At 52.0% G+C, this 18,507-nt stretch overlaps 1 protein-coding gene across 2 annotated transcripts in view; it reads right to left on the bottom strand.

The window, feature by feature from the left end:
- PMP22 (peripheral myelin protein 22) overlaps positions 1 to 11,212 on the bottom strand; it is a 30,541-nt gene extending 19,329 nt beyond the window's left edge. The window contains exons 1-3 of one of the 2 annotated variants that reach the window (XM_081805688.1): positions 11,057 to 11,212; positions 6,640 to 6,751; positions 5,460 to 5,559 (exon numbers count right to left, since the gene is read on the bottom strand). In XM_081805688.1, coding sequence (XP_081661814.1) covers positions 5,460 to 5,559; positions 6,640 to 6,717 — 178 coding nt within the window. In that variant the 5' untranslated portion in view covers positions 6,718 to 6,751; positions 11,057 to 11,212. Of the gene's footprint in view, positions 1 to 5,459; positions 5,560 to 6,639; positions 6,752 to 8,438; positions 8,599 to 11,056 lie in introns of those variants that run through there. The other variant, XM_006741413.3, reaches the window with a different exon arrangement.
- Between the last annotated feature and the right edge of the window lie 7,295 nt (positions 11,213 to 18,507).

The following is an 18,507-nucleotide window of genomic DNA, read 5'->3' as shown; positions in this document are numbered from 1 at the left end:
AAGGAGACAGGCGCCTTCAGATTTGGGGAGAAGGCTTGGTGCATCGCCCCTGCTCCCCAGATCCCAGCCGGCGCTGCTTAGATCTCATTAGTTTGAAAACCAGGGCTCTAGAAACTGGCCTCCTCTGTCTCTGGATGGATGTCTGCTGATATGGACGCCGCCCCACGGGCCCTGCCTGCCATACCCTGAGGCTCCGCTTTCTTACTCAAAGCAGAAAGAACCGATTTGTTACCAGATACTAATTTCCTACCACGAAATAACATTTATGGCTATTTTGAAAATTAAATGGGAAATAGGTAAATCCCTACGGGATTTTGTGTGAAAATAAAAGATCTCAATGAGGAAGATGGGCAACGTGGCAGAGGGAAAGAAAAGCAATGATGAAAGTGGTAAGAATCCCACGTCTCGGGACGATGACCCGAAACGCACATCAGTGCATTTCTACTGTGCAAGATTTCTGATGTGTTCTGTCTTATAAATGATCCGGACTGCTGCTGCAACTTGGAATAAAATGGACAGAGATGCATATAAAACACAGCAAGGCTAAATGAGACTGTAAAAAGTAAAAAAGCACCCATATGGACCAAACTGCTTACTAAGGTCTAGAAGGATCTACAGGCCAGCGTGCTCTTCTACCCCTCACCCTCTGTCTTCCCACTGTCTGGCCTGCCCTCGGCCCCTCAACGCTGCCAGGCCCCTTCCTTGCCCAGAGAGCCTGTAATGGATGGCCCCTCTGCCTGGAACCTTTCCCAGATGTTCATACAGCTGACTCCTGGTCATCCTCAAGGGGTCATTCCTGCAAAAGGCTCCCTTCTCTACCCCAATCCCTCATGACACATTAGCCTGTTTCGTTCTCTTTGTAGTTCCGATGGCTGCCCCAAATTATCCATGTTTCTTGGCTGTTTATTTCACCTGTTAAAATGCAAACTCTTGCTCACTCTTGCATTCTCAGCATCTACAATAGTACCTGGTAGAGGGTAAGCATCCAGCAATCCAGCAAGCTGCTGGGCACCAAAGAACAGAGGAAGGGAGAAAGGGAGAGAGGGGGGACCTTGAGATGGGAAGTTCATGATCAAGGAAGTAAGAGGAGGCTAACATTCCAAGATGAGGGAGGGAGAAGCGAGGGAAGATGAGGTTTCATGGGAACAGATCATTCAGGTAGATCCTTTGGGATTTGGTAAAGATCTCCATCTGAAGATTAAGACCAGGGAGAGGCCTCTGAAAGCCTTCAAATCCAGAGTCATAGGCCTGGCTTTGTATTTTTAAAAATATCACCCCGGATTCGATGTGAAACATGAGTTACAAAGAAACAAGCAAGGTGAGGGGTTAGGGCTCTGATAAGTCCTGCAGGCATGGCGACCCACAAGGGAATGGTCAATGGCCAGGGCGGGCCATTCAAATCCTAGAAACTATCAAAGACGTAGGTTCGGTGGAAGAGGATGCAGACTGACTAGTTCGGGCGTGCCTCTGAGACATCCCTGTGCAAATATCTAGTAGATGGCTGGATATGCAGGTCTGCAGTTCAGAAGAGAAGTCAAGGCTGGAAGAAAACAAAGATCCCAAAGACATCATGAAACAAGACTTAAATAAGACTTAATGATGGGAGACGGAGAGAAACAGAGGGAAGTCTAAGGGTTATACACTTTCCGATATGGGGCTCTGTCAGAATGGTGGGGCGGCTGATGGAGCCCAGGACAGAGGAGAGATGAAATATTTGAATAATCCTAAAATAATGGGGCTCTGCTCGGAAACTGCATAGGACCCAGCAGAGCTATGGTAAAACAGTATGAACGGGTACAGAGTGGGGGGATGGTCAAAGTCCTGGAGAGAAGTGTTTCAAGCCAGGCTTACGGAGAAGTGCTTGCTATGAAATTTCTAGGAATTGAGAAGCCATGCTTCCCACGAGGCCAAATGACTACATTCTTGGCCTCCCTTGTTAACTAGGTGTGGCTGCCGTGACTAAGTTCCTGTAAAAGCTAGAAAAAGAAGTGTGTGGTCTATGTGGAGACATTTCATGAAAAGGGAAGGGCACACATTCTTCTCCTCCTCTTTTCTCCACCCTGCTGCCTGAAGCGTGGATGAGATGGCTGGAGCTCCAGCAGCCCCTTAGTCTGTGAGGATGAGGACCAAATCTAAGAGATGGCGAAGAAAGGAGCTAGAAAGTGCCTGGGTCTCTGACGCTTTCTTTTTTTTTTTAACGATTTTATTTACTTATATGAGAGAGAGAGTGAGAGAGAGAAAGAGCACAAGAGGGGGGAGCATCTCTGACGCTTTCATACAAGTGCCATAAACGATCTTATTTAAGCCCCTGCCCCTTGAAGATGTTCTGTTACATGCAGTCAATCTTAATCCTAACCAGAATACTAGCCGACGGGTCTGACACGTCCCCCTGCTTTGCTGTCCCCTTGCTGGTGGTCACATCATTGCCTGGACAGGGAATATCCTCCTCCTTGCCTGTATTTATTTAAATCCTGCCCATCCTCTGGAGGATGGATCAAATCCCACCTCCCACACAAGACTTCTCTTCCACTTCCTCCCCTGAACTCTGGTCCTGCCTGCCTGCCCCCACTCCTTGGGCATCTGGCCTCTACTGCCTTCACAGTGACTCATCCTTCCACACTTATCCCCTGGCTCCTCAAAGAGCTCAGGACCCTCAAGGGCAAGGTCCCCAGTTTCCAAGGCCCTGTATTCCCTGGGTCCAAGTGGCATTCAAAGCTAGGTGATGATGCATAGGACCCATGAAAGCTCTTTCATCTCGACCTGCAGCCAGGTTCAGGATGGAGCCAGAAGGTGTGTAAATATGTTCAGAAAATACGAAGGCAGGCAGGGTTGAGGGCAGCTCGTAAGAAATCTGAAACCACTTCTAATAGCAAGGGGTAGTTAGGGGGAAAGATCGGAGACATCGCCTTCCAACTACATAACACAGCGGTTTGACCACCATGAGGTTAACGTGGTGAGCAAGGGGCACCGTCCATGCAGAAGACAAAGTGCACGGTAACCACTCCCCTCCACTCCCGGCTCCGAGAGGGGTCACGCTCTGGCCCCATACTTACAAACACGAGCCCCTTCAGGAAAAATTAGCAAGCCAGATCAACCAACGTCGGTTCACATAACACACTTGCAACGTGCTCTTTGCAAATGGATATCAATAGCGAGTTGCTTTTGATCACGTCCATAAAAAGTATGTTTGGAACATCCTGGGGGCCATCGAGGACCAAAGTCAGTGGCTCACAACTTAATATAGTTTCATTCATAAAGGGCATCTAAGTTTTGTAATTATATATTTTTGCGCCCACTGTTTGCCACGGAGATTTTTCAGCTGGATCAGCAAGGCAAAGGAGGCCCAGAGGATTCTGCCCCCCATCGGAGCTGACCCACCAGGGAGACGTCAGCAGAGTTAACAGCTACTGGGGAAGCTTCCATGGAAACTTCTAACTTAGAAGAAGCTCAAATCCAAACAAACCCAGCTTACTTAAGGGTGTGCCCAGATTCCCTCAAAACATCTGAGAAAGCAGATGCTCCCCCCCGCAAAGCAACCACGTGGATTTGGAGCCCACAAGAAAGACCCCAAAGTCATTGTCAATGAACCCAAAGAATGAGCTTGGCACATAAAGAGCCAGTTAAGAGACGAGAGGTTTCCTGATGAAAGTAACACTGGTCCCTCTTTGAGATGAACAGGCCCCGAGGTAAGAGCGCCCTTCTTCCCAAACACGGTGGAAGCACAGTTTAGAGGGCTGCTCCTCTGCCCCCGTCCATGCCAACCCCACATGGCCAATGCCACTTGGGAGGGGCGCCTGTGGACACGCCCCTCCTCGGCGAAAGCCACCCTTTTGGGCCGCGTCACCACTTGTGACCACCAGGTGTCAGTAGTGAGCAGGGCGCCTCCCTTCCCGAGGCTTCAGGGAACTTGAGCCAGACCCTGAAAGGGGGAGACACCGGATCCTGCGGCTTTGGGGACAAGCAGGGCTATGGCCACATTCTCAGGCACGCATATGAGTATTTCATTCCATTTGCCTGGTTGCCAACGCACCATGCAAACTCACTGTGCACCCTCTGGGATGTTTTTAATTCAGTATCTTTCATGCACTCCCGAGAAAAAAAATGACAGAGAGAGTCCTTTCTTTTCTTCTCCCCAAGGAAAATGAGAACATAAAGCAGGGTTTTCTATTCCTTGCCTATCCTCCCCACAGAAACTACCAAATAACTAGTCTAGCACTTTCTCCTTATACTGAGGCTCGAGATGTTTGCTTTGTAATGTTTCGGTGACAGCTTGGGTATTATTGGGTGCCAAGCCCACAGGAGGCAAAGCCCAGCAAGGAAACTGCATTGTGCAAAGCTAGAACGAAGGGTCCCTTCACTGCCCGCTTTATTGCGCTCGGTCTAAATTGGTCTCTCTCATCGGTTGGAGCATCTTCAACAGAGATACTGGATCATGAGCACCTTCAGCAACAATGAAAGCCGTACTCTATTGGCCTTTTAAAACTCAGGATGTCAAGAAAGCTCTCTCTGCCCATCCTACAATGACTGCCCCCTCCAGGCTGAGGACATATCCTTTGAAACGTGAGACTGTACCAAGCCAAGCCCACTTTGTCCTCAACACCAAGCACTGCGGCCCCTCCCAGGGGCCACGATGCCACTGAACAGCACCCAGCCACCCAAAAGAATGCACCCTCTTTACCTTGGCCTCTCCACATCCAAAGACACAAGACTCCCTGCTGAGTACTGCTCCCTCTGAGTATTGAGGTGTCTAGTGGGTACTTCACTGTCAATTATCCCCTTCACTTGAATCCAAGTAAGCCTGGTTTCAAGTATCTCACAAGCAATGACGCGGAGGACAGAGGAGAAACACAGTCCTCCGGATGGAGGGCCCTCCCAGGCTCGGTTTAGCATTCTGCAAATAGCTTCGAGGCCCCATCTTGCCACAAGGAAACACTCAAAGGTTCCGATGCTAAATGGCAGCAGGGAGGCCCACGACCTAGAAAAGCAGTCTTGTAAATGGGGGGCCAACAGCTGGACCAAAGACTACCCTTGGGACCGTCACCGAAACAGGCAGAGGCAGGACATTTCTGGATAGAGACAGCCAGCAGAGCAAAGATGCCAGCTGGATCCAAAGTCCCAATGGGGTTAGCCTAAAGTCTTGCCATGGAGCGGCCTCCGTTGCCTATCTGTGTCTGCATTTCTTTGCTCACAAGGAGCATTACATCAAGTGATAAGGGGGAGCTCTAGGGCATCTTTCCGGGAAGAGATAACGTACAATGACACCCAGGGTCTTGGCTTAGCCAGAGAAACTTCTGCTCCTCTCCCTTAGTCTTGGATTCCTGGTCCCCCGCTGCATTCCGCCCCACCCCAGCAACAACGCTAGAGCTGTGTCTTCCAAGAACAAGTGTTTCCGGGTCTGGACTGAGAAACACGGCACCCACAGACCAAGACAAGCGTGTGGAGCAAAAACCCAGTCTCACCGTTCGCGGATGATGAGTAACAGTGGTGGACGTTGCCCGGGGAAGACGTGCTGCAGTTCTGCCAGAGGTCGGTTGCGTGTCCATTGCCCACGATCCATTGCTAGAAAGAACCAGACATCTTAAATCAGACAAGCTGGCGGGGTGCGAAGGGAAGGCAGAGAGGTGGGGGTCTGGCTCAGGGAGGCCCAGTGTTTGCAAGTGAAGGCAGCACACAGGCGTATAAGCCAGTATATGCAGAAGTATGTACTATGGTAGAAGGAGCCTCGGACTGAGCCCAGGACACCTGCATTCAAGCCCGCTCCCCTCCCTGATCTCCTGAGTGTCGCTCCCCCAAAGTACCACCCCTCTGAGCCTCTCTCCTTACCCATAATTCCTATTAATCCGACAAGATTAATTAAGATGCTGTAAAGACACTTACAAATGATAGAACAACCCACAAGCCCCCAACATCAGTATTTCTCATTCCGACCTAATTATCTCTCAACCTTTGAAACAGAGGGGAATAGCGTGCCTGGAATTTGCCTTACACTAAGAAGTTAAAGCCACAGTCATAGTTTCAGATCGAATGTGCTTGACGTTGGATGGTTCTGTGACCCAAGTTATACCCTGATAACCTGTTCCTAGAGTGGAGGCTTAATAGTGGAAGGCGCTGGGTCCACATCACAAAGCAGACCCAGGGCTGTGAACTCTTTTCTGGAAGAGCCCATGTTAACCTTCCAATATCCAGCCCTCCAGGGGTGTTGTATGAACTAAGCCGCCCATCTGACCCTATGACATGTGGAGAAAAACAAAACTCCATAAATACTCCGCTTCCTTCCTCAACGAATCTACGGCGAGAAAAAAAAAAAAAAATGCTAAGCAATCTCATCAAATGAAGGTGGGGGAGCCCTGGCTCCGCACCGAAATTTGGCTTAAATGGAGGCCTGCGCAGCTAACCTAGTCCAGCGATTGCTTCCCTCCTACCCCTGAATCTGCTCCGGTTTTCTCAAAACAACTGAAAGGGGGCAGATTGCCAGAAACTGCCAAACGCCCGCGGGGACGTCTGAGACTTCACGTTGTCTGCAAATAACACGGCGGCGCTGAACTAGGGGGAGTACAGCCGGAATCGCCTGGGGGAGGCCGGAGCACTGTGGGGGGGAGGGGGGAGCTCGGGGTGCCCCGCCCGCCCCCCGCCACTCACGCTGACAATCGTGGAGACGAAGAGCAGCACCAGCACTGCGACGTGGAGGACGATGATGCCCAGCAACAGGAGGAGCATTCTGGCGGCAAGTTGCGCTCAGCGGAGTTCCTGCCTGCCAGGAAAGAGAGCCGAAGCTGGACGTGAGGCCGAACCAACTGGCGCGAGCGAGTGAGGGAGGAGGAGCGCGCGGAGGGAGGGTCCCGGCGCCGGCGGAATGCAGGGGGCTGGCACCGCGCCCGCCCGCCCGCCTGGCCCGGCCCCGGGCGCCCGCACGCCTCCCGGCGGCCGGCCGAGAGAGGGCAGCAGCCGACCGCAGCATCCCCGCCCGGCAGCCGCCGGGCCCGCCTGCGGCTTTGGGAACAAAGCAAGGGGTACGCACGTCTAAGTCACCCCAGGAGGACAGGGTTTTCCCGAAGGACGAGCGGAGGCCGCGGCACACCTCCACCCACCCGGGGTTGCCTCCGAGCCCAGCCCCACGTGGGGAAGGGGGCAGAAGGAGGAGAATGTGCCCCTTTCCCCTTCACGGAGGGGGAGGTGGGGGGTCCGGGGGTAGGCGCCCAGATTTCTGCCGGAGGCCTGGGGACACCAGCGGCACGCTGTGAGGGAGAGCGCGCGGCTGCGAGCTGGTTTCCCAGACCCGGTGCTCTCCGCATTCCGTTAGTCTCCGAGTTTCCACCGGCTTCTGCCAGCGCTGGGGAGCCGTCCTGGCCCCAGCTCAGCCTGGCATCGGCACGGGCGGCTCCGGAGAGGAGGCGCAGAGCCGGGGGAGCGTGGGCAGGAAAGAGTGGCCGGGAGAGTGGCCCGACCCTGCGCTTCCCGCCCACCGCGCGCTTCCCCAGGCGGCCCCGGCGGGCCGGGCCCTGCTCCCCCGGGCTGGCCCCTCGCCCGATCGCCGGGGTCCCGGCCGCGCCGCCGGCACGCACAGCCGAGACGCAACCCCGTCCAGCCGCGGCGCTCCGGGACGCGCGCCCAGGAGCGTCCATGGAGGGGGCCAGACGTCCGGTGGGAAGGAGAGGCGGAGGATGAAGGGCTGAGTCCCAGGAGAACTGCAGCCCGCCAGAGCCCGCAGGACATCTTCCCTCCGCAGTTGTGCGGTCCTGGCCCCTCATTTTACAGACCTTGGGGAACTGAAGACCCGGGTGAACCGTTAGAGGATACGTATGGCTGTGAAAACCCTGCTGCACTTGGGCGGACCGTTTCAGTACAGGGCCTTGGACCAGGGAGACGACGTTTCAGTAACTCAGAAAAGTACCCAGTAACCAGGCCCCTCCGTTGCTCTCCATAAGCAACACACTCAAAAGAACCCTGGAATGCACGGGAAGAAATAAGCCCGGTTTTCCGATGTCTCCCAGAAGGTTTAAATTAAATCCAGTGGCTCCGAGAGCCGGGGAGGGACACAGAAGGATAATCGGATATAGGGTACGTGGCTAGAAATTGGGGGACCACGGGGGTCCAGTAGCCCTCCCCCCAGGTGTCCACCGCAGGAACCAATTTGCCAATGAGTCCCCAAGTAGGCGCTTCTCCAGCGAGACGAAAACTGCTCAGCCCCTGCCCCACATCCGGACACCACCACCCGCGCCCCTTACGACTTATGCACCATAAGGCAAGCCACGCCGTATCTCCTACAATGCCCGTAAGAACTGTACAAGACAGACTGCGGTCTGTCTGTCTGAGCTCGGAAAGACAGCTCGGAGACCTGACCAGCCCAAAGCCCGCGCCTGCTCCGCGCTTTCTGGCACCATCGACGGAAGATGCCCACGTTTCTCCTCCATCTCCACTTTCCCTAGCAAAGCACTTACAGCCCAAAGGGATGGTTGTCCCCGATCCTCAAAGTGGCCTCCGGCACAAACAACTCCGTGCGTTCGCTCGGCCTATAGCGTCCCCGAAGAGAGCTGCGCTGCCGGGCTGCGCGCGCGAAGCGAGGGGCCAGAGGGAGGCTCCCGGCGTTCCCCTTTAACGGGAACTACGCCCTGTCTGCGTCGCTGCAATAGGGTGTGTCCCTGGGTCAGCGTGTGCAGGGGGGCGGGCCTCGGGGAGGGGAGAGGGCAGGAGGGAAGGAGGGCAGGAGATGGTTACTCGGCCTCCACTGCGCCTCAGGAGAAAGTCGATCCCTGCAAAACCGCTGCGACTTCTACTCGAAACTAGGCGGCAGCTGAGCTTTCTCACCTCCGCTTCCTCTGGCTCCCCGAGTTCCTGGAGCCCAAGTGCTGGCCAATAAACTGGTCCCTCCGCCCCCTTAGGCCACGTGGGAAAAGCCCTCCCGAGGTCGCCCCCGCCGGTGCCCAGCGCTGGGCTTTGGGGCGCACGCACGCGGACTGCGCCCACGCGGGGGCCAAGGCTGGAGTCCTCTCCTCCGCGAAGGGGGGAAGCTGACACTTCAGCGCTGGAAGGCGTCCCTCTCCTCTAGGGTCCGGGCGCGCCTGGCCTGCCGTGGCATTTCAGCCGGGCACACCTGCCCCGCGCCCGCCCGCCGTGTCGGTGTCTGCACCTAGGCCGTGTGCCGGGTTCCCGGGACTCGAGGGGACCCACTGGCGGGCCCTGCTTGGGTGAGAATTAGCGGGAGGAGGGAGAGTCCCGCCGACTACAGAACAGCGTGCCCGGGTAGGGGGGCGGTCTGGCTCCTCCTAGCCTGGGCAAAACCAGACCACAACCGGGTAAGCTCCAGTCGAAGTTCGCCTGGCCTGGCTCCCAGCCTCCGCCGGCGTGCCGGGCCGTAGGGTGGGGAGTCGGCCACTGGACGTGGGGGAAGAACAGCTAGGGAAATCCGCTGATTCATAGTGGCCTGAACGTGGTCCGCCCAGCGTCACCCGGAGAGAGACTAGCCCTGCTGGGCGTGGCACAGGTGGGCCCAAGGAAGGCTCTCGGATGGGAGAGCCCTGAGGCGCCAACAAGGAGCCTTAATGTGGATTCTGAATGTCTTTGCTTACTAATGCAGCACTTTTTGCACACCCGGGCACACAGACGTCTCCTGCTGGTGTCCTGTGTCATAAAAGCTTATCCCTCTAAATGAGTCAAACAATTCCATAGGATTTTACTCTTTGAACGTAGCTGCTTAGGAGAGCCGATTGCATATTCTTATCCTTAAGTAAAAGTACATTATCTGAAATATTCCTTGAGCAATGGTCTTTGAAAAATTCTTATGAGATTAAAAAGGTGACATGTAAAAATTTCACTCAATGCCCATTATGTGGCTGGCACTTTAGCAGGACTTTACGCATGATCTGGGAGACGGGGAATAGGGCAATGCTTAGGCACTCCAGCTCTGGGCTCAGACAAACCTGATTACTCAGGGTTGTGAACTTGGGGGAAAGGCTGAAGTTCAGTGAGCTTCCATTTTCTTATCCGCAAGCAGGACTGGTAATGCCTATTTTATGGGGGTGAGTAAAGGGGAGGAAGTGTGTGAAGCAGTTAGCATAATGCCTAGAACATAGGGACCAGGACTCAGTAAATTGTCATTGGTTATTATTATATCATCTTTAGCCCTCAAGGCAAGGCAGACACCCCCCCTCCCCCCGCCCCAGCTAAAATGGCTTAGAAATCCCACAGGTCTGAAGTTCATATGCAAGTAGAAAACCAACCAGAGGAATAGCGCTGTGTTCTCTCCTCCTGGATCATTTTATAGGTCAGCAGTGCCCCAGGAATCATGGCCTCACTTTATGCCATTTGAGACTTTTATTTTGTTTATTTAACCAACATTTATGTGGTCACTATGTCCCCAGGACTATTCTAAGCACTTCACAAATATTAGCATAGTGAACTAGGGATTTTCTTTCTCTTCTTTTCTTTTTGTTCCAAGTAAACTTTTTAATGAAGTATATACATCTAGAAAAGCACACACACTGTAAAGCACAGCTTGTTTCTTCCTCTCCCGTGAACCCAATATTTTAGTCCATGAGCAGGTGATACCGCGCTGTGGGTTTCAGAACACGTGAACCTGAACCCTTTGGTTCAGCCCTCACTGCCTCTCGCCTGCCCAGTTCCCAGGGTAGGAAAGGAGACACTGCCCAGGGCAATGTCGACCAGGCTTGGCCATACCCAGGGCCCGGCCAGTGCTTTGCTACAGGTGGAAACCTCTCCCTGACCTGCTTCCCAACCTGAGGTTCCCTGCCAGCCATGTGTGCAGAGCTGCTTCCCACCAGGGAAATAGCATCAGGTCCCCTTTCTGCCTTCAAATCTGGATGCGCTGGGCTTCCTAGATGCTCTCAGATAGTCCTTCTCACCTCCCCAGCAAGAGTATACAGCCAGCTCTTCATCAAGGATTTAAAACATCCTCTGACTCTCTGTCAATTGCAACACAGCACACCATTTCCACTGCAATCCCTACCAGTCCTGGTTTGCAGGGGATGAGGGATCAGGCAGTTCTCCCAGAAGCATAAGCACGCACTATCCAGAGAGACAGTTTGCCAAGAAGACTCACCCGGCCAAATGGGGTAACCCCTTCCTCCACGCGGGTTTCTTTGCAGTCAAACACAAGGGATGCCAAGGCAAGGCTCTCCCCACAGGGTGGCGGAGAGACCAGCAGGCAGACTCTAAGCCCCACTGCTTGCAACCAGGCTCCCTGAGATGTTCCCTGGTGGTGCTCCCTGTAACTGAAGCCAGACCAGGCGTCTTTCCAGTTTATTCAGGGGCTGGTCCAATGCAGGGATATGTCATGGTGGCCTGAGAGCTTCTCAGTCTCTACTACTTAAAGAGACAGCACCCTGTTTTGTGTACTTGCCAGAGCACAGTGATCCCAAGGGGCCCTCCCGAACACGGAGAACCGGGGATCAACAGAGAAAGGACTTGGGGTATGCCCGCAACGTGGGAAGCCAAGCCGATTCCCACAGTGCCAGCCTGAGTGATAACAGAGCACCCCCAGCTCCCAGCGCCCCACCTCTCACCCCTCCAGGGGATTCCACAAGGAGGAAATACACTGTGTGAAGAGTCTGTGTGCATCGTGTCTTATGTGTTACCTGCAGACTCAGTCTCATTTTTAATCGACATCATCGTTTTAAGGAGCTCCGACATTGCACAGATAATGTCGACCTTCACGAGATAATCCAATCCAAGTAAACAAGTCTCTGTTGAAGACATTCCACCCCGTCAGGCAGGACAGGCTAGGAGAGCAATTGCAAAAGTTACGGAGAGGCAGACAAACGACGGTACCGTCTTCTTCAGGCTCTTTGCACCGGATGCTCCTTCAAGCTCTCTGAGAGGGTACTCCATCTCTAGCAAGTTCTCCTGGGTGAAAACGCCGAGACAGGGCACTTGGTTTTATTGAAGGAGTCCTTTGGAATTCTGGCAATTTCCCCCACCTCTTGTGTCGGCGGTGGGGGAGGTAAAGGGGGGTAATCTGTAGTGTTCTGTAGAGTTTGGGGAAGTCTCTCTCTGCCACAAACACTTTAATGTTTTGTTAGGCTCCGCAGGCAGAAGGGGGTCCCAAGGGCCCGCTCACCGTTCTGCTCCCACCCAGGATCTTTCCGGTCCCGGTGAAACAGTGTAACACGGCCTTGGGTCTCATGAGATCTGACTGCTCGTTAAAATGATGGAGAGCTTTGCATACCGCCTGGCCTGGGCCTGGGTGCCAAGCGGCTGACTCAGTGGTCTGGGATGCAGCTCAGGTGTGGGTAATTTTTCACATTCCTCGAGATGTTCCAGTGTCCAGCCAGATTGTCACAAGGCGTCAGATGGTCCCTGGTTTCCTTCTAGCTGCCTTCTGTCATGGGGCCCAAATGGAAGTAAGGCCCAGTGTGGGCTGCAGGGTTAGACAGGGTTTCGGTTCAGTCTTACCAGGTAACACAGGGGCGTGTGTGTGTATCTGGGGGGTGTGTGTTGTGTGTCTGTGTGTGTGTGTGTGTGTGTGTGTGTGAGAGAGAGAGAGAGAAGTTCCCTCAATCCTCCCCAACATAGGGGGTGAGTGAAGGCCCAGTGAGCATGACTTTGGGCTTCCCCAGATAACCCCCTTCCTAGATGGCCCCCATGATCCTACCTGAAGGCTGCAGGATGAGGTTGCTGCCCCTCAGGCCAGATTAAGCCTAAAGACATCTAACATCATTTCTGCTCCTTCTCCAGAGCAAGAAGCCTAGGGCAGGGTGCAGGTGGGAGGCATAGATTTTTCTTCCGGCTGGATAGTGCCAATCTAATCAGCCCTCCATCCTTCCAAGAGCTGCATGTTCCAGGACCAGCTCTCTTGGCCCTCTCTCTCCTTTGATCCCCCCATCTCCTACAGCCAAGCCCTGAAAACTTGCTGGCTTTGGCTGAGACCTGTTTGAGGAGCTCCTTGAGGCTTCAATGCAGCAGAGCTGGTCCCTGCTGTGCTCCCCATTGACCCATCCATCGGGCACCAACGCACTTGTCTCTACCCACCTGGGCCAGGCTCTCTGCCTCCTCTTGGGCCTCTCTCTCCCCTGTTCTGGAGGCCTTCCTTGGCCAAAAGAAACCCCAGTCCATCTATGTTGAGCAGTGCATCCTCAGGGCCATGGAGAGTATCCCCCAGGGTCACTTGCCATGATAATGAATAACATATTGACCAAGTCATATTTTACTTCTATTATTATTTCTGCCCATTTTATAAATAGGGACCATGAGAGTCAGGCAGACTGCGAGCCTGATGCGGGGCTCAGTCCTAGGACCCTGGGATCATAACCTGAACCAAAGGCAGACCCTTAACCAACTGAGCCACCCAGGCGCCCCTCTTTACAACAACCTTCTGAATAGGCACCCTGATCGTCCTTTCTCCATATGAGGGGAAACAGGCACAGCAAGACACTGAGTGGCTTTCTCAGGGACACCCCACCCCACGAGAAAATGGCAAAGGCCAGCTGCGAAGCAGACATCCCGACCACAGAGGCCACGCTCTGTACCCCATGTTATCTTGTACCCTAACCTTGGCCGTCAGAGAACATCTATACTTTGTCACGATGCTGCCATACACATCACATAATCCAATTTCGTTTTTCTGCCAAAGATACAGTCTATCTATTTCTACATCTGCATTTCTTTTTTCCATTAAAAAAGCAGGAAAATATCCTAAGACCTCCACTGCTCCCACCAGGTCCGTGAGCTCCCCTCGCGGGGGTCCTGCCTGCTTCTGCCCGCAAGGTCTCTGTGTCACACGCCCGTAAAGCTCTGTATCCTGCAGATGACAGTTTGATTTCATCCACGGGGACGGGATCTAAGCAGGTGCTGGAAGTGGAACGCAGCCCCTTTTCCATCTACATTTCGAGTTTCGGAAATGCTTCCGCCCACCCGTGGTAGCTTACTCGACGGGGGGGATGGTTTTTGAGCATCTTCTATATGAAGAAGGCGGAGCTTGGAGAATTCGCCGTGTTTCCTCCAGCCACCGGCGAGTACGTGCCAGGGCTGGGCCCCGAAACCAGTTCCTCTGATTTCCAGTCCTGTGATTTTTTTTTTCCATCATGTGGACTCCCCAAGGGGAGAAAAAAAAAAGCAAACAGAGGTGAGTCTTAATTGGACATTTGTCCTGTTGATGAAGCGGTCATCAGAGCCTCGGTGTCGCCAGGCACTGGGTCAATATCTGGGGAAGTGTTTACACCATAAATGAAGCCTTTCCTGTCTCAGGGCAGCCAGCAGCCTGTGTGGGCGTTCTTGGCGAAGCCTGCACACATCTGGTCTGGAAAGGTCCTCAAAAGGGAGGTTACTGCCTCATCTACAGTCCTCTGACTCTTCTGAGCAGCTTAGTATTAAGAGCTCAAGCACGGGGGGAAAGAAGGCAGAGGGAAAGGGAGGGAGGCCAAAGAGAAAGAGAGGAAAGAGGAGGAGAAGGGAGAAGAGAAGGAATGGAAGGAGCCAGTTTGACTTCCCTGAGCAGATCCCTATAAATAGCCATGTTTGGAATGATGGCAAATCCAAGCCCCCAGAAGATGTTCTCCGTGACCAACAGAAGCAGGTAGAAAGCAGCCTGAAGACACACACACAGTCAAGTTGGCACAGGGCCTGTCCCCTCAATTACTGTCTTTAAAAATCACAAATTTATCTTGGGACAAATGGCGCTTTAAGCTCCTTCACCTGTGGGAGCAGGAAAGCACAGAACAATCATGCTGTGCCCTTGGAACCATACAGAGTACAAAGAATTCTTTGTTCCCGAATGCTTGTTGCTTAGGAAAGCCAGATTCCATAGATGCAAGCAGAGGGCAAGAGAGCGGGCTTTTCTGATATCTCGTGAGCTAGCGGACAAGGGATCTGGGAGCAATTTAAGCAGGAGAGGGTCCGAAACTGACGTGTGCTTGAGATGGAAAACTCTGAAACTTTTCTGAGACTCTGAACAGCTCAGGGACATTTTTCTGCTCCAGGCCAGGGAGAGGCCCATGGAGGTGGGGAAGGCCATCAATCTTGCCACACGGCTGGGGCTGGGATAAGCGGGAATGGATGGATTTTCTAGACCCCTCAGACCAGGTACGATAGTGCCGAGGAAGGCAGCCTGGGCGCCACGTTGGAGGTTGTCCTTTTTGAGGGAGGTGGAGAGGAGAGTCCACTATAAGCCAAGGGAATGCTTGAGTCAGGTAGACGAAGCCACACCGAGCCATGCGGGCATTAATCTCCTGCAAGAAAAACAAGATGAGCACCAACCATCCCAGAAGACAATCCGAGTGAACAAGCCCCAGGATGCATCCTTGTCCTCACGATGCATCATCCTATGAGTGCCTCTGAGCTAAAGGAACAGCAGTTGCACTAAAAATGAACTTGAACACAGATGTTTTCTTCATCTCTGACTCCCTGAACCACTTATCAAGTGTGAAACCTCAGCGGAAGCCAGGGAAGTTCACGGACAAATGTCAGATCCCTTTGAGAGGTCCAAGGCAGAAGTGGGCAAAGCTTCAAACATGTTTACTCTTCCCTGTTAAAGACCAGGGAATATCTATCCAGGGGACTTCAGTGGTAAGCCTGGGCCTCCTGTGGCAATTACCTTTGAAATCTGATCCAGAAATTAAAATTCTAGAAGTTTATCTCACAGGAGTGATGGATATGCAATAATTTGGCCATTAGAACCCTTTATACCATGAAGGAAAATGTGAGCATCCTAAATCTCAAACCATAGGGAAATGACTGGAGAAATTTTGGTGCAGTCCTAAGATGAGATATTACATAGATATTAAAAATAACATTGCAGAAGGTTATTTAATGAAATGAGGAAAAGTAAACGATGCATGCTTAGTGGGGGAAAAGTTAGGAAATAATATATCTATAATTTATTGGGTGCTTACCAGGCACTGTGCTAGCCCTCTCATTTAATACCTACAACAATCTCAGGAGGGCTGGACATTTCTGACCCCTACAGCACCAAGAGGTTAAATAGTGTCATGGGCACACAGCTGGAATGGTAGAGCCAAAATATAAATGTTGACAATCCGAAAGCAAGACGCTGCGTTCTCAACCACCAGACTCCAACAAACACATACTTTCAGACACATTCCAAGTTCCACGGTGACAAAAAATGAAAGCAAAATCTGAAAGCCTGCAAAGTTTGAGAATGCAATGCAACACCGTGCTTTCGAGTTCAACATCAAGTGGGAAAAATACATTTGCATAGAACAGAACTTATCACAGAGCCAATCGTGACTAATAATCCATCGTCTTAGTCTTGTGCCTCCATCAGCTGAATCTGTGACTTTCTGGCTTAAGTGGAGGAAATGGGCTCTAGGCCTACCCCAGGGAGGGGTCAGGAGAGCCACGGGCCAGGCCTTGCTTCATCTCTTGTGCTGTCTCCAAATGGAGTCACACATCCAGACCCAGAGGTAGTACGACAGTATTGAATTCAGTTGTGCATCTTACAAGGAAGCAGGTTGTGCATCTTACAATGTTGATAGTATAATGTAAGCACTTACATGGACCATGAGTTTCATAACTTTATTTTGTACTTATTTAAATACATCAGGAGACTCACAAAAAAGGAAGAAGTGTCCTGGACCCTTATTGATCTTGAGGGACAATGAATGAGCCAGCAGTCCATTGGTCTAGGTATGTGACTTTGAATCTGAGGATCCCCATGACTCACAGCAAAAACATGGTCAGATGTAGTTCAGAGGAGTAAAAGTGCACTCACCGCTTATGGTCCATTGACCAAGGGGAAAGCCCTACATGGTTGTCAATGCTCTATCTCCAACCACACTGTCTTCTCTCTCTCTCCCTCCCTCTCATGCATCATCCATCCATTATGGTATGCAACCATAATACAAACAAAATACTATTACTATCTGAATTTCACTACCTTGTGACCTCCTCAACCATTGGGAGACCTCAACCATTAGGACACCTTCCAAGGAAGGTATTTTCAAGAGGCTTCCCAGAGGGTGGTCTACTTGACACAGTCTTGTGCCTCGCTCCTATACAGTCTTGGATTCATTGAATACACAACTCAGTCTTGAGAACCCTTAGGCAGGGACTAGATTATGAAGCATTTTTTAAATTTATTGGACCGTTGAATTTTTGTTCCCAGATTCTCTCCAACACGTAGGCTCCACGGAACTCACTCTTGGAAACACTTTTATTGAAACACTGGGCTACATGACGTCTCCAGCTCTGATGTTCTAGTCTTTCCCAAATAGGAGAAATGGCATTACTTCAAATTGACTATAGGCATTTCAGGAAATGAAGAGATAGATTTGATGACAGGAGGCTTCAGCTAAGGACTCCAGGCCAGCTAACTTTCCCCAAGCATGTAAGAGAAAACATCCGTGGAGGCCAACTGAGAACTTTATCGCTGTGATCCTGAGTAAGGAATTGGGTGGATGTTCCTCTGAGGTCATGCCATGCCATGTCACTCCCAATGGCCACTCAGCCCCTCCCTTGTCATGTGTTTTTTTGTCCTTCTGCAGAGACCACAGTATTTCAATTCAGGGGGTGGTCTTTGGAAGAATACCGCAGAAAACCGTTATGGTGTTATATGAGTGACCCAAAGGTGGCCTCTGTGTATTGGTCCCTAGGTTGTGTATTTCTCAAATTTCTCTGTATAGCTCAAAAGCCTGCTGGTGTCTAAGTCAAATTTTTACACATCAGATTATCTTAAAAATTGCCCCAATAAGCAGATTCTTATCCATTTCGAACCTGTCTGCTTTGCATACCCCATGAAACCTCTCTGAGCATCTACAAGCCATTGAGGACATAGAGGCCTGTGGTTATAAGACCCCAAGCTGCTAGGGCCCTTCAGAGATCCAACCCAGAGGCTCCCCACCGTGTTGATGAGCAACATCTCCTACACATGTAAGCCCCCTTTTAGATTCTCCTGTCTTCCAGGATTTCCTTCTCCCTCTTCCTTTTGGATGGTAGCCTCTGTGCCCACCCACCATAGCCACTGGGCAGTCTCATGCTGAGAGGGACCTCCCTTCTCATGTAACCCTACCCAAGCACCACCTAATAAAGTGTGTTACCTGTCACCCCCTCTACTGGTCATATCTTTTCCCCCTAGATCTGTCCCAGAGTCCCTCAAATGAACCCCCACATACATATGGAGAAATGTAAGACACAGAAGAATCCCAGAGCCCACACACAAAACCCAGCGATGGCCCTAGGATTCACACATGCAGAGAAGGGCAGAAAATCCTCCAGAGAAGCAGAAGCATCCCAGGGGTATCATCACACAAGCCATTCCAGCTTCCTCAAATACCCAGCTTTATGGGTGTGTTGGTTCATGTTTGTTTTCCACAGAGGCTAGGGTGCAAGGAGTTGATGTGGATTGCAGTGGTGGGCCACCAATGGGAAGACCCTTCTCACTCTCAAGCTGGGAGAGAACACCTGTCGCAAGGCTGAAGGCATGAAGTGCTCCACTATGTAGCTATGGAAAAAGAACAACCTAGTACAGAGCTCTATATGTCATCTGGTGGCAGCCCACGAGAGCCCTGCACCCACACAGCACACCATTAGGTGGATTCC

Source organism: Leptonychotes weddellii, chromosome 15, assembly GCF_054177405.1.
Source record: "Leptonychotes weddellii isolate Sample4059 chromosome 15, ASM5417740v2, whole genome shotgun sequence".
NCBI lineage: Eukaryota > Metazoa > Chordata > Mammalia > Carnivora > Phocidae > Leptonychotes > Leptonychotes weddellii.
Note: the sequence above shows the minus strand (reverse complement) of the source record. Positions and strands in the feature narration are given on the sequence as shown.